This window comes from Podarcis melisellensis (assembly GCF_964234715.1).
Source record: "Podarcis melisellensis genome assembly, chromosome: 6".
Taxonomy (NCBI): Eukaryota; Metazoa; Chordata; class Lepidosauria; order Squamata; family Lacertidae; genus Podarcis; species Podarcis melisellensis.
The window spans coordinates 72,803,190-72,819,485 of record NC_138538.1 but is presented as its reverse complement, the minus strand read 5'-3'; the positions used below and the strand labels follow the sequence as shown (position 1 = coordinate 72,819,485).

At 43.2% G+C, this 16,296-nt stretch overlaps 1 protein-coding gene across 1 annotated transcript in view; it reads right to left on the bottom strand.

The window, feature by feature from the left end:
• Positions 1-827: 827 nt before the first annotated feature.
• Positions 828-16,296, bottom strand: part of PLPPR5 (phospholipid phosphatase related 5) — a 93,587-nt gene continuing 78,118 nt past the window's right edge. The window contains exon 6 of the mRNA XM_081914293.1: positions 828-4,866. Coding sequence (XP_081770419.1) covers positions 4,834-4,866 — 33 coding nt within the window. The 3' untranslated portion in view covers positions 828-4,833. The remainder of the gene's footprint in view (positions 4,867-16,296) is intronic.

The following is a 16,296-nucleotide window of genomic DNA, read 5'->3' as shown; positions in this document are numbered from 1 at the left end:
GAGATCAACTAAGATGTATCTGAAGAAGTGTGCACTCACACGAAAGCTTACACCCAGAATGTTTGGCTCCTGAACAAACTTAGTTAGTCTCTAAGGTGCTACTGGGCAATTTTAAAATTTATTTATTTATTTATTTTGCATCAGACCAAGACGGCTACCTACCTGAATCTAGAATAATGGAAGAACTCATCAGAGGTGACTTCTGAGAGACTTATACATTTACTTATTTATACCACAGTTTCTCCATGGTTCCTCCCCTCCTCGTTTTATCCTCACAACCACCCTGAGAGGTAGGTGAGGCTCAGAGATATTCACCGGCCCACAAACCTGTGAGCTTCGGGGCAGAGTAGAGGCAGAGAACTGCCACGAATAGGCCTTCCTACTTGACTCAAGCTCAACACAGCCCACCAGATGTATACAGAGTCCACTAGAAAAATATGGAGACTTCTTTCTTACCACTGAAGCTCGTCCCCCCATTGTTTTTTCCCATTTTAAATGCCAGTACAGTGGTACCTCAGGTTAAGTACTTAATTTGTTCCAGAGGTCCATTCTTAACCTAAAACTGTTCTTAACCTGAAGCACCACTTAGCTAATGGGGCCTCCCGCTGCCGCCGTGCCGCCAGAGCACAACTTCTGTTCTCATCCTGAAGCAAAGTTCTTAACCCGAGGTACTATTTCTGGGTTAGCAGAGTCTGTAATCTGAAGCATATGTAACCTGAGGTACCACTGCACCTCACTTATTCACCACATCTTACAAACACTCAGCCTGACAACTTTTCAAGTCCCTCAAGGGGACTTTCTCTAAGAAAGAAACTTGCAACGTATGCTTGAAAAAAATTACTTTATTTAAAAATACAGTACACAGCAGTGTGTCTCTTCCCCACCCTGTTACTGCTGATTCACAAAGATAACATGATCAATTTAACCCAAATACTAGGCTCTTATAAATCCTGAGAGACAGACTCAGTTACATGCTGATTTACATAAGACAATATGCTGAAAAAGAATAGTCTTTCTTTTAACATAAAAGAGTCTCTTCCTGAACTTAAGAATCAGATATAAAATCTGCAGAATTGCTGTACTGCACTGACCAACCGAGGATTTCCCTGAAATCCTCGTTGTGAACAAGTGTACATAAGGAGGGTCCTAAACAGCTAGACCAAGAAATGAAACAAGCAAGGGGAGCATATGGGATATGCTATGATTTATCAAACGTAATTGATCCTTTAAGAAATGATGCTCTTAACACACATTAGACTTATAGTTAAGGGCTCAATTCTTTGCTTCTAGTGAGCACTTTACCCCCTTCTTTTTAAAAGATCCACACAGTATCACATAATCTCTAGGAAACACTTGTATGCCAGCTGCCTCTGATCCAAACTCACACAACTGTATCCATCCCTAGAGAAGACATGTCCCCTCCTTAAGAATGCTTCTAGACCAAGAGCTGGAAATTGGCTATTGAAGTTACATGGTCATCACCATCCATCGTGCAGGCTGGATACAAGAGTGCATTTGATCTCTGAAAGAAATATCGTGCACTTTGAGTCAAGCGACACAATTAGCAGAATCACATGGTACAAGCTCTTTCAGACTGCATCACTTCAGACTGCAAGGGGGAGGTCACATAAGGAAACTTTGACAACAATTAGCTTTCCTGCACACAGGAAGGTAACATGTTGAAGATTATGTTGCAACCTTCATGGCATGCTAGTCTGAGAAAACTTTGGAGGGTTTTAACAAGAGGGTGTATTGAACAATGTGACCCCCTCCCCATAACCCACAGTCTGAAGTAGCAAAGTCTAGAAAAGGCCAAAGTCATGTAATACTGATGATCGTAGAATTTGGATCTTCTGTTGATGAGAACACAGCTTGATTTGCTATGTTGAATGAAGATAATAAAATGCCCATGAGAATAATTGTGGATGGCACAGAGCACCACATCATTTGATTAAAAATTTGGCAAGTGTACACGAGCCACATAGAATTTATTTTGCAGTTTCATCTCCTGCTGCCAGACAGGGCAAAACATTAAGTATATGGGTAAAGCATGGCTCAAGGGACAATTTTCCTTGGACATTTGCCCTGTACAAATTTCACTTTAGCAGGAGCAAAGAGCTGGGTTACCTTTTTACTGGGGAAATCTCAGCATGTTTGCTCAAAGCAATTAATGGAAAGGGAAAGGAGCTAATCAGGGCAAGGGGCAGCATTTTTTCCCTCCCTCTGATTTCAAATGGAGGAAATTAAGTGCATGCCTAACTTTCTCCTTGAAATCAAGGGAATATAAAGGTGCATAACTTTGATTGTGTGCAAAGTCTGTTGTAGAAAGGCTTAGCTCACTTTGACACACCAGGGAGGAAATGTGAAAATATGTCTGTAGGTTGCCAGGGTAAATTAGATCTCAAAATACAGATGTTTTGGATTTTATGTTCCTTTGTGATTTTGAAAAATAGGAACATGTGCAAAATTGTTCACTAGGCCTTCTCTTGTGTATTCTCACATACTTTCCTGGCGTAACTGAAATAATTCCTGAGATATACAATAAATAATTGGAAGGATGATTGTACTTTGGTTAAACTTCTTACCATTTTCAAGACCATTTTTTCACGAGTCCTTTAAAAGGAAAAAAAAGCACCCACCCCCTACTGCCTCCCAGACTAAAGTAATTGAAACGTGAAGCCTCCTGGCATAGCAAGGCTGTGATATAGCCCCATTTTACTTTGGTTGTTATGGTGTTTGAAAAGCAGTGTGAAAAGACCCTTTATTTGGAAGCCTGAATCCCATTTTCAAGAGTGCCTTAAGCAGTAGGGAGCGGTGATCTTCACACTGTGGGTTGTAGTCAACAAATCAACAAGGTGGATGGCAATGGTGACTTAGAGATGGGACCCGAAGTGACCAAATCCAGATTTTATCCTTCAGTAAAAATGGGAGTTAGTGCTCCAGAACACCTACAACGGGGCTACAACATGACTTAAGGTGAACCATAGCAGCGGTGCTTCCACTTTTTGGAGAAGAAAGGGGAAGAGAGGAGTTTGGATAAAGTCATAAGAGATGGTGAATCCAGGTCCAGGAAGAATAGCAGAGAACTGCGATATAACATGGTTATATTAGGTATTGAAATGACTACAGGATCCTTACAAACCATTCACATTGATCTGGTAGTGTTAGGGTGTGAAGGACTATATCATTAAGTTGTCAGCAATTTATTCTTGATCGTACACCCAGCTATAGCTGCTGCAGAACAGAGGCATGTGCTGAAACTGATACCAGTGAAGCAGAGCAGGGCATCTTAAGTCCACGTACTTGTAAAAGGAATAGGGAAACCCATTGCTACAGCAATAATGTGCCAGTGGGAGGAACTCTGGCTCATTCTATCAGCTACTCCATGTTGGCCAACCTTCTCCTTGCCCTGCAAAGCTTCACTCTCTAGCATTGGAGGATCCATCATTCACCACTGCTTCACACAAAGGATGGGGACAGATCTCAGATCAGCAGAAGGCAACCTCTTGATGGTTCCACCACCCTCGGAGGTTTGGGGGCATGTCAGCCCAGGAGAGGGTATTCTCTATGGCAGTGGATTCCCTCTCACAGAGGTGTGTCCAACACCTTCATTGTGTAGTTTCCACCAAACAAGGAAGAAGCAACCCTTAACCCTAGCCTTCCACAGCCACAGCCTTCCACATATATTTTAGGACCCATACTATTCTTGTGACTGTAATTTGTTTTTAAAGTATTTTGTAATATAATATTTTAAATTCTCGCAACCCACCTTGGAACCTTGTGGTGAAAGGTACGTGATAAATTAAAATAATAACAACAAAGATCACCGTCATCATCAGAACAAGGGAGAAGGATGTGAGGATCCCTCAGGCTGGGAGCCAAGCACATCTTATATATTGCTCCTTTTTCATGCCAGAATCAAAGGTTTTGAGATGACTTTTGGAAACAGGTTGCTAGCTATGTCACATTAACCTTCAAGTACTATCAATGAAAGCAATCATTTTACTTTTATGTTACAAATGGGGTGGGGGAGACCTCAGAACAGAGCCATTAACCTTCAGTATGAGATTGTTAATCGCAAAAATAATAGGATATCCCAATGCCTAAGTGTTCTCACTTCTAATCCTAACTACAGGGTACATTGTAGACATTCAAGAACTACAAAATCAACTATTCAACCACATGAAGTCAGGAAAATATCCAAATAAATAATTTCTTTTAAAATTATGATACAATATGCTTATTACAGTAAAAATTGGCGGGTTGTTGTTGTTCTTGTTTCTTCAAAAGCAGAAGCACCAGTCTTAAGATATAAATGTGTATGTGAAACACAGCATAACACGAAGTGCAAACAGCATTTGAGTATGGGATTTTTAGAAAAGAAAAAAGAAAAGAAAAAGAAGTGTATACACTGAAATCTGTTTGAATGGGAACAAGTGTCATGCTAAAATGTAAAAATAACAATGAAAAATCAGACATAATAATGTTCCGTCAGATACTTACCGGTACATGGCTAGGTGGGAGGGGGGACAGCCAGAGATGGGAAATGATATATTTATGTGATGTGAACAGATTCATGCTTTCCCAATACCTCCCCTCCCCAAAACCCTCATCCCCTAAATGGTGCAATGCTTTTTGTTGGAAAATATTCCTAACTTTTGACATTTCTGGCATGTTCTTCATAGGCTGATGTAAATCTTAATGCTGTTAATCAGGTCATAAAACCAGACAAAAGTTTTATTTTTCTCCTCTGCTGGAAAACATGTCAGTTATTATGAGTGAACTGTGAAAAGGGATGACGTCCAGTGCAGCGAATAGACATCCGTCTCAACATCATGTGACTTCTGCAAAGGCCGTGATGTGGTTCTACAAAAATGTAAAAAAAAAGGCATAGGGGAGACAGAGAGAGAGAGAAGAAAACAGTTAAAAGTCTATACAGTAACTGACAAAACAACAATGTGCAATTCCTACCCTATCACTTTGGGAACGGTCGCGTACTTTCGGAGTTTTGTTGCGCTGCGGTGGTGCAAACACATATTCCTGCAAAAAGTCCAAAACGTTTCACAAGACTCCATCCGTTTTAGGGCATTGTCAACGCAATGTGAATGTGGGGAGGCTAAGGGGACATTTGAAGGAAGAATGAACATTCCAAAGGAGTGTGCGGTACTTACCGGTAACCTGCTGCCACCACAACATACAGTAGTACCTCTAGATACGAACGGGATCCGTTCCGCAGCCCCATTCACATCTTGAAGCAAACGTAAACATATCGCTTTTCACTGCTTCTGCGCATGACGTCATTTTGAGCGCCTGTGCATGCGCAAGCGGCGAAACCCGGAAGTAACGCGCTCTGTTACTTCCGGGTTGCCGTGGAGCGCAACTCGATTGCGCTCAACTCGAAGTGTATTCAACCCGAGGTATGACTGTATATAACACACTTGCCAATTCTCTCTTGAAACTCCCAACCCTCCCCAGTTGATTTTCCTCTGTTCTGTTTTGCTGACTTCCAGTTTTGCAGGCCACATGAGGGGAAAAAATATGAAAAACAGCCTGGGTCTCCTTTTGCAGGGTGAATCAGCAGGTAGGAGGAGGGTTAAGCTAGGCATACACAAACTCGGCCCTCCACATGTTTTGGGACTACAACTCCCATCATCCCTAGCTAACAGGACCAGTGGTCAGGGATGATGGGAGTTGTAGTCCCAAAACATCTGGAGGGCCGAGTTTGCCTATGCCTGGGTTAAGCACTACTTTCCTACCCCACAGTTCTCACTTGGAAATTGTCAGGGGCCCAGAGTCAGGCTTCTTTCTCTTCATTAGGTGATGGAGGCAAGGACTTGGAACCTGAGGGGCACATAGGGCCAGCCCCAGAAGTACTGCTATCAGATGAACCTGGGGGGCAGCAGAGCCCCCTCCCCCTGGCCCAAGGATGTGGCACTGCCAGGGCCGGCAGAAGACATTTTGGCGAACAACAAAATGGCTCCCACACTTTCTGCGTGGGAAGAAGGGGAGAGTTAAATTCTACATCAGGAACAAGTAGGGGGGGGATAAAGAACTACATCAGGATCTGCTGCCCTGTGGATCCTGCCACCCAAGGCCATCGCCTCACCTTGCCTCAGGGATGGGCTGGCTCTGGGCACTGCCATCTTCTGACTCAGAGGACTCCACTGGAGAGCTCCCAGAGGGTCCTCTACTCCAGAAAAGTAGGAGATTACAGGAGAAGGCTGAGGCCCTTTGGGTCAAATAGCATCTTGTAGAACAGGTGCTGCACCTGCTGTTACTACAACTATATAAGACTCAGTTTCAGCTTGTTCCTTGCTGGAACAACATCAGAGATCTTTGTTTTCCAGTGTATTGTATCCACCTTGCACCCCAATTAGGTTTTGTCTTGCTGGACCACAGAGTAGGACAGAAGTCCTCCCCCTGTATTTTCATTACAAGCAAAATAGGAGACAGAGGACCTAACGTTTCTCTTTTATTATAACATTTAGTTTCACCTTGTTTCTACATTTACTTTATTTGCCATTGCTTAGCAATGTGAGTATTGGGTAACTTAGGTGTAATTCTATAAGGATCTTATAATAATTAGGATTTAAATTCCAGGCAACAAATTAGACAGTGTCTGATAGCGGATCATATTGTGTTTCATTGTTAATACAATTTTAATGCTGCATTTCTTCCTTCCTTCATTTTCACTTTTAAAAAGTATTAATTACTCCCAGAGAGACATACGGCACAGAATGAAGCAGCAAAATGTTAGAATGAAAATGACATTTGCTCATTGACAGTACACATTAACAACACTTCTTCTTTTTCAATCAGTGAGATGCCCCCTTTATTTGATCTGCTCTACACTGTGCTTCTTTCAACAGGGTGATTCTATTTCTCCATTGTTTGTGCACATTAGCAAACATTTAAAAATACACGTTTCTATATAAAACACAAACTGTGGTCTTCTGTAAACAGAAACTTAAGTCTAAATATACTGACAAATTATTTGAGGCCCACAGTCACAGATCTGCATGGCATTTTGCTTTTACAACCAAGTAAGGTAAAGGTAAAGGTAAAGGTACCCCTGCCCGTACGGGCCAGTCTTGACAGACTCTGGGGTTGTGCGCCCATCTCACTTAAGAGGCCAGGGGCCAGCGCTGTCCGGAGACACTTCCGGGTCACGTGGCCAGCGTGACATCGCTGCTCTGGCGAGCCAGAGCCGCACACGGAAACGCCGTTTACCTTCCCGCTGGTAAGCGGTCCCTATTTATCTACTTGCACCCAGAGGTGCTTTCAAACTGCTAGGTTGGCAGGCGCTGGGACCGAGCAGCGGGAGCGCACCCCGCCGCAGGGATTCGAACCGCCGACCTTTCGATCGGCAAGTCCTAGGCGCTGAGGCTTTAACCCACAGCGCCACCTGCGTCCCTTTACAACCAAGTACTCAATAGCAAATTGTGGCATTCAAAATAAGCCTGTCATTTAGTTTTTAACCAGAAAAGGTTGATGGCAAAAAAAAAAGGATGTTCTAGATGGAAGATACAGGGCATACATTTGTCAAGGTGCTTAAGTCCCCTTGAAGTCAATATGGTAAGTTAATTGTGACCAATTTATGTCCCATTAATTTCAACAGGACTTTTGTATGACTTTCTCTGATTTCGGCTGGGTCTCCAGTACTTGAATTAAGTGTTAAGACCTGCTTATTTATTTATTTCCTGTTCATCACCCAAATGTCCCAGGACAGGTTACAACATTTGGGTGGGATGGCAGTGAGGCTGAGTGACCGGAGCAACCCAGCAGTTAATCACACCGAGCAAGCTGGAGTTAACTCTCTATTAGTAAAACAGGATCTGAACAGAAGTGTGAGGCCCAAGGAGCACAGCAACAAAAGTCTTGCCCCCATGAAGCAGTTGCCAAGACTAAAGGTCCATGCCTCCTGACAGCCGGCTATGTTTCCTCCTCTCCAGGGTGTTTCCCAAGCAATCAGAGATTGTGCCTGTAGGCCATTCTATGCTCCTCCTACTTCATGCCTCTCCTAGTTCTGGGAGACCAGAGGGGAAGGGAGCTTGTTGCAGAAGGAAGAGGAGACACCCATGCCTCTTCACCAGCCAGACTCATCTCTGCCTCTTGGCCTCCCTCCTCTCCTGTTTCAGCTTCTGCCTCTTGTTCTGGACTTCTCTCTGCCACAGACTCTCCCTGCTCACTAAGCCCTGTTACCACTTCAGCTTCCAACACCTCCTCCCTCCAGTCTTCTCCCTCTTTGTTGTCCCACCACTCATACCCAGGTTCTGAACCTTCTTCCCTTGGGGGTTCTCCAGCGGGTTCCTCCCACCATTTCTCTGCATCCAAGACGTCCATGACATTGAGAGAGCTTTGGGCTGGGCGAAGGTGTTCTGCAATTGTGTGCGCTCCATTCCTGTCCTGGCACACTGTGTCACCAGAAGGCTACTGCTGCCATCTTGCCACAACCCTTCACACACCAGTGTCGATTGTTCAAATAATCATTCATACGATTATTCTTCAGGAACACCTTTAGTTACCTGCAATAATGAGCTACAAGCCTTGCTCTTTAAAATGCGACTTTGTGAAATCTAAGCTTGAAGAGATATATATTGTAATGCAGATATTTGATCATGTCTGACCCCTAATTGGTGAACTCTGGAGTTTTCTAACCATGCAATCTTTAGCAAGTCCTTGAGGTGCACTCCCACAGCACACACACACACAGCAGACAAATTGAAATGTCGTGCGAGCAAGCAGCACACACACCCAGGCTCCCAAACGAATGTTTGTTTCTACCCGTCAGTGCTCACAATTAGTTCGCATCAGCCTCCTCTTTGGCTTCCTACCAGAGCACTACACGAGTTTGTTTTGTTCTAATCGTCAGAGGCAGTAACTGGCAGCAGCAACAGAAAAGATTAGAAGCACAGCATGCATTGTAATGATTATTTCCCACCAATGCATCACCGGAGGAAAACCAGAGAAAATGGCATCACACGAAAGCCCAAAGGGATCAAACCAGTAAAATCACCCTCCCATTAGAAAAGCAGGATGCGAAGGCTGAACCTCAAGTGCAGGTTTTCAATCAAACATTTCAGCATATTTAGCACTATGCTAAATGTTTATTCTATTAATTTTTAAATATATATATATATATGAAGGAGTATCACAGTCATATAAAATATGTTTTGTGAAAAATAAGAAAGGGGCTGTATTAAATATTGGAGATCTGTATATAAATTTCGACTACAGACTCCTTATTTATACTTTGTATTCTAGATCTGATTTCAGAGCATTAAAATGATCTTATGAGAGATGTCGGTACTGAAGTGCAAATTTTGCAAATGCACATCTCCTCAGCAAATGAATTCTTTTTGCCTCCCCCCATTACAGCAGAGGCAAACCAAGTATAGAATACAAAAGAATACTTCACAAAAGTTTCATTTCTCAAAATGCTCTTAGCCTGCACTGAAGGCTAACATGTCCGCCTTCATGAGAACACATGTAAAGCACACCAGTGCGCTTCTATGCGCACATACGTTTATTGCCTTATATGAAGATGCTCAAACTGGTCCATTCCTACTATCCAGGAGAAAACCCTAAAGAGGCGTGCTTTAAAAGAGCTCTGCTGGAATGGCTCCTCTTGACCATTACCAATGCCTCGACTCTGCAAAATGTACAATAATTACACAGACAGAATTGAGTTAGACATGTTTTCCACATTATGTACTGTTATCTAACCAGCACATCAAGTGAAGCAAAAAATAAAATGAAATAAAATAAAATATGAAAGGTGAAGCACAAAGCATGAACAGAAATAACAGCAGTTTATAAGCAGCTCCCTGAAGGAAAATCCTGGGGAATGGGGAAGAATATGTGATGGGAAAAGAAATGTGGGCGTTCTGTGCAAACAATATCGTATATTGTGGAGTTCGTTGTAATACATTCCAGTTGTTCTAGATATACTGATATATCTGCAACCAAGCAGACAAAAATAACCTCCTGCCTAATTCTGGGCCTGTGGAGCATTTTTTTAACCTTTCGGCTGTGCCTGGATCCAAGCCCAGTTGAGAACGAACCCTCACACCATCCCAATCAGCATTCTGAACTGATTTAACAGGTACAGTCAAACATCAGTTGTCGAACATAATCCGTTCCAGAAGACCATTCAACTTCCAAAATGTTCAACAACTGAGGCGTGGCTTCCGGTTGGTTGCAAGAGCATCTTGCAGTCAATTGGAAGCCATGTCGGACATTCGGGTTCTGAAAAATGTTCAAAAACTGAAGCATTTACTTCCAGGTTTTAAGCGTTTGGGAGTCGAAACGTTTGAAAATGGAGCCGTTCAGGAACTGAGGTTTGACTGTATGGTATTGGATTTTGGATTTGATATCCTGCTTTATCACTACCCTAAGGAGCCTCAAAGCGGCTAACATTCTCCTTTCCCTTCCTCCCCCACAACAAACACTCTGTGAGGTGAGTGAGGCTGAGAGACGTCAGAGAAGTGTGACTAGCCCAAAGTCACCCAGCAGCTGCATGTGGAGCAGCGGGGAAGCGAACCCGGTTCCCTAGATTACAAGTCCACTGCTCTTAACCACTACACCACACCGGCTCTCTCAGGAGAATAGGGAGGCCAACAGGCAGAGATTAGTCAGGCTGGTGAAGAGTCAAGGGTGTCTCCCCCTCCTGCTGTGACAAGCTCCCATCACCGCTGGTCTCCCAGAATCAGGAGAGGCATGAAGAGGGTGAGGAGAGGTTGGCTGCACTCAGATGCATGTGGAGGAACGGAGACGCGAACCCGGTTCACCAGATTACGAATCTACCGCTCTTAACCACTACACCACACTGGCTCTTGCTTGCTATGATCTGCTTTCGGAATCAAGTTTAAGTGGACTGGGAAGGATTATGAAATGTGGAAATGTATATGGTATATTTATAACACACCTAACCCTACGTGTGTGCACACACACACACACACACACACATCATATGCCTATTGACTGATTTTATTTCAGCCTTAAGGCAAGTGAATGTATATATATTTAGGAGGAAAAGAAAGATGCATTGCATGTAAAGACAACCAGTGCTACCTTGAGATTGTATAGATTTTTAAAAAATGTTTTAAAGATGCTTTTATTGTTTTGCCACTTATTGCTTGCCACCCTCAACTCCTTTGGAAGGAAGGGCAGTATATAAATGAAATAAATAAGGCAATATGAGAACAATTCCATATGATCTTATCATGATGCAACAGCTATTTTGAAGAAAGTTCTTTTGCACCCCATCTGCAGTTTGAGACCTCAAATAACATCTTTTCCAGTTCTTTTGAGAATAACAGTTGCAACCCTAGACATGTTTTCTCAGAAGTACATCCCACTGTATTCAAAGGGACTAACCAACAGGTAAGTGGGCATGGGCCTTGGTTTATGGTTGGCTTGTGTATTAACATTTAGTGACATCTGAACAAGAACAGTCAGCACTTCCCACGTGAAAATATATTTATTCATATTCTTGTGGGAAGTATATACATATATGACAGACAGGCAGACTATAAATAAACAAAACAAAACAAAAGGCGATAAAGGAAGTAAGTCTAACACCCAAGTTTGTGTGTCATCTCTTTCATTTGAATCCCTTTTCATGTCATGTCTTTAAGATTATAAACCGGAGGACAAGGATTGTCTCATAACTGATCTTTGTATGCTGCTCTGGAAGCTTTTCTTGACTGAAGAACAGGAAAAATATGCTTTAAATCTCTCTCTCTCTCTCTCTCCCTCTCTCTCTCTAACAAAATGTATGAATATCATTGTGAAGCCCCTATCGGAGGATTTGTAGTGCCTCATCAGAATCCTGGATTTATGTGAAATCAGGATGAGATAGGGGAGCAAATGTGAAGGCAGGTTGCACAACACCAGTGGCTATGGCATGGGAGTGAGAAGGGAGGGATACTGGGGGAGGGGGACATGATGGTTTAAAATAATGGCAGAAGTTTAGGTAAAGAAGGGAATGGAAGAGGGAGATGTTTGAGTACAGTGAGAAGGGGAAGACATCAAAAGGGGAGAAATGTCTGCTTTAAACTATTTTGAGTGTGTGGGTGTCAGGAATGAGCCAGCTCCTAGCGAAGGTTTGCAGCCAACTGCAGAAAGCAGCCAAGAACAGAGGGGCTTAGATGCTAGTCAGGCGGGGAGAGCCAGCAGCTGCAGACTTTGGTTATTCCTGACCTTGAAGTGTAGGCTGATAAAGCAGTAGCGGAGAGCAGGCTAGAACACAGCCAAAGCTCGCAGGCAGCTCAAACAGGCACGGATAAACACAAAGATAGCATGTCAGAACAGGAAGGGGTTGGAGCTAATCCAAGAAGTCGGTGAATGGGAGGGCTACTAGACAGGAAGCAAAACAAGAGACGCAAGAGCCCTAAGTTCAATATCTTCTGTCGACACTGGAAGGAGTCTTCAGAAGGGTCATCTTGAGTGATGGCGCCGGAGGCTTTGTTTGAGCCGTCCAGAGCTATCTGTTTGTTTTTGCAATAAATACTCCTTTTTAATTACCTACGCTTACTGTGTTATCAAGCTGGAACCTGGACTCCTAAAAGTGTGTGTGTGTGTGTGTGTGTGTGTGTGTGTGTGAGAGAGAGAGAGAGAGAGAGAGAGAGAGAGAGAGAGAGAGAGAGAGAGAGAGAGAAACAACTCATTGGCCCTGCTCCTCCATTGCTCCTGTTAGACGGCAGTTGCCTATGTCCCCAGCCCAATTTCTTTGTTGAGGTCAGGATGCCCAACCAACTTACACTGGATATAATACCAGTGGCACTTTCTACTTCCATGTAGCTTCAGGCACAGAGGCATATCTGTTCCATTCTATCATAGAACTGTAAAGTTGAAAGAGACCATGAGGGTCACCTAGTCCAACTCCCTGGAATTCAGGAATCTTTTGTACAATGGGGGCTCAAACCCACAACCCTGAGATTAAGAGTCTCATTGTCTACCCACTGAATCTGTGCAAGGTCCTACTTGGAAGATATTTCTCATTGCCTTTTCCATCTACTCTGGTTCTTTTTCCCTAGGATGTAGTGGATTCTCAATCTTTGGCCTGCAAACAAGACCCGGGTGCAGTGATCATAAGGAGGTAGAGAAGCTAGTGTTTTTCGTTTTGGAAGTATTTTCTTTCTTTCATTGCAAAATGCAGAGCTTGGTTTGGGCAGCAATTAGAGAAAGAGAACATATTTGAGCTGAAGAGAAACCTGGAAGTGGCAAGGAAGAGTTTTGCACAGGGAGAACTGAACACGGGAAATATTTATTGCCATTCCTCATCTTACAATCCTAAGGATAAATATACCTATAGCTGGAGTTAAAAGCATGTTAATTAGCAATCCTTGGAGGTGAGGCATAGTTCCCCCAGCTTTTATGCTAAACACATAAAGCTTGTCTCTAGCTCTGTTAAACTTGATCACTTGACTGTCAATTACATAGAATGAGCATATAATTAATTGCTGGTCATTACCATTAGTCTGCATTCTCTGTGCTAGGCAACACTCTCAATTAAGTTCATTTTTTAAAGTTACAGTGGGAAAATGATTATCTTTTCTGCACAAAGTAGAATCACAGCCTATGGGCAGCAGTTGAAAGTGATGCATTTCTTAAAAATGGCACAACCCCAGGCATGTTTGCATCCTCTGTGCTCAACGGGTAAGAATGACATTGTGGATCATTAGTCAAGCAGAGCCTTGCTTTAAATCATTCTTGGTATTTTCTGTCTGTTTGGAATGAAAGTTCTCTCTTGACCACTGGAAAATCACAGATGAGCCTGGCCTAGTATAAATTTCAGAAGCTTGACCTTTTGCCTTTGTCTGGGCAACAGAGCAGTAGCTTCTGCTTGTTTGCTTCTTTAAAAAACTCCTGATTTAGTTTGAGATTGCATCCAAGCACATCTTAAGGAGGGAGGGCACAAGGTGGCAGTGTACAGGGGATAAAGAGAGAGAGAGGGCAAGGAATTTTTATTCTTTCAGTTTCTTGGGTTGCCAGTGGGAATGGGTGAATCTCTCAAGTTTGGTTTCTCTCAATTTCTCATTCTTCCAGTCTTAAATTCAGTTGCGTGTCAAGGTCCCCAAGCCACCCTCCAAATAACTCACAACGCACACTTAATTTTTGTTTAAGGTTTTTGGCATAATTTTGGCCACAACTTTATTTAAATACAAAACTGTGAGTGGTTGTTTAGGCATTGGTTAAGACTATCTGTCCCCCCGCCTGGGGACAGAACTGACGTCCGGGCACCACTGAAAGACAGTGCGGGGAAACAAGTCGGGGAGAAATGGAGCTGAGTCACAGACCCTCAATTCTCATCCGCATGCTCCCCGAAGGCTTGCCGGCCCTATCCCATTCCAGGGATTGGACAAAAAGATGGCAAGCCCCAGGATTCCTTTAACGGAATTCCCTTTTGGCAGCAACCATGGAGGGGCAGGCCCAGCCTATCCTAACCCCTCCTCCACCAATTTATAACCAATGCCTAACCGCAACCTTACAAGTTGTGACGATTTGCTACGCAGTAGGCAAAAACCAAATGGCCCAGCCAATCAGCCAGATGGACAAAATTCCTACCAGGCCCCTGCACACAGAGTCTGGGGGAAGAAGTGTGGCCTGCCTAGGGAGACTCTTGAGGGCTGGATGGAGAGGCCTTTGTGCTCCAGGTCTGAGCTTTCATACACCTGCCTTGATTTCTCCTTTCCAAAGAGAAAGCTCCAGGCTGCGTGCAGAGTATTTAAACATTTTACCCCTCCCACCAAAATTGCAACATAACTTTTACCCCAGCAACCCAGTGAATCAATCACTGCCCCAGGCCATCTTTAGAGACCCTGCCTGGTAACAGAGGGGTGGCTCAACAGACCCCACCGCAACACATGCTCTCCATGAAGGAGAACACGCTTTCTCAACATCAGATTGCAACTTAAAAAAAAAAATTCTCATGCAATTTCATCCGCATTTTAATGTGAATTTTTTCTAATACAGAAGGCTTGTATGCAATTTCCCCTAATTTGCACATTTTTATTTCCCCAGATATGACAAATTTCACTTGTTACTTTTGCTAATATATGCATTTTTATGCATGATTTACTTACTTATGCATTTGTGTACACATATGGCTTAAGAAATACACTGCAAAATTCAGTAAAGGTCTAATTTGAATAGATAGCTGTTTCAGGTTGCAAATTGTTTCAGATAGTCTGAGCTGGGTAAGTTCACCTCTAAATGAGATCTTTTGCCATTTCTGCCCAGTCCCTAGCTGCTGGTAATAGTTATCTTATGTTTGTGTGTGTGTGTTTGCTTTAGAAAATGCAAAGCAGGTAAACGTATGCCTCTCAAGACAGAGGAATGGGTCAGTTTTCCCTTAGTCCTAACTTCTACTAGCCTGGGATCCAAAGATCCATACAAAGTTGTTCTACATGCTAAGTGTGGGTGGTTTGTCAATTTTCTCTTCCACAAGCAGTCCCAATGCATCATGGAATGCAATTTAGGAAGATATCCTAAGCCACAGTGACAGTACATATAATAGTAAAAGGTATGGATCATTATGGCAAATGAAAGAAAAAGAGTTTAGATTGCATGGATGGCTGGTTATATAGGATAGACAGAGAAAGGTACAGCAAACAGAGCTCTTGGTTTGCATCTTACTCCAAACACCGTGAATACTCATTTCAGCTGTCAGAATATTTTAGAAGAGCAGCAAAACCAGCTCAACAATGTCCAATGTTTGTAGCATCATCATTATTGTCCTTATTATTCATTAAATACCACCCTTCGTCTGAGGCCCATCTGAGGTGTACAGATACATGGTGAATCAGAGAAGAAAGCTGGGCATAACAAGAATTTCCTGACCTTCCAACGCTTTGAATAGATCCAAGGATATATTTAAGCAGAGACAATGCAAATGTCACATTGAATTTTCAAACTGAACATAAGGGACAAGGCAGGCCTGTGGGCAGCTGTGCCAAATCTAGACCTTCTAGCTCTGGTTTCCTGAGGTCAGTGGCTGGGCTGGGATAGAGAAAAGATGAAGCCTGGAATGCAGTAAGCAGAGGTTGTTGCTCTCTTGACAAGCAACGGCTTCCTAATATCCATACTAGGCTTTGATTTCCCTTTGTAAAGTAACATACTGCATTTCAGCCAGACAGATGGCAAATGCCAAGCTGCCATTTCTTTCACTAATGATTCACAGTGCCATTCCGTATCCAGTTCCGTGTTTTCCTACTGTCTCAAAACATCTCTCCGTGATTGTGTTCTATCAGGTTCACTGTGGGCCCCCACTGTCCTGGCCATCACCTGGGG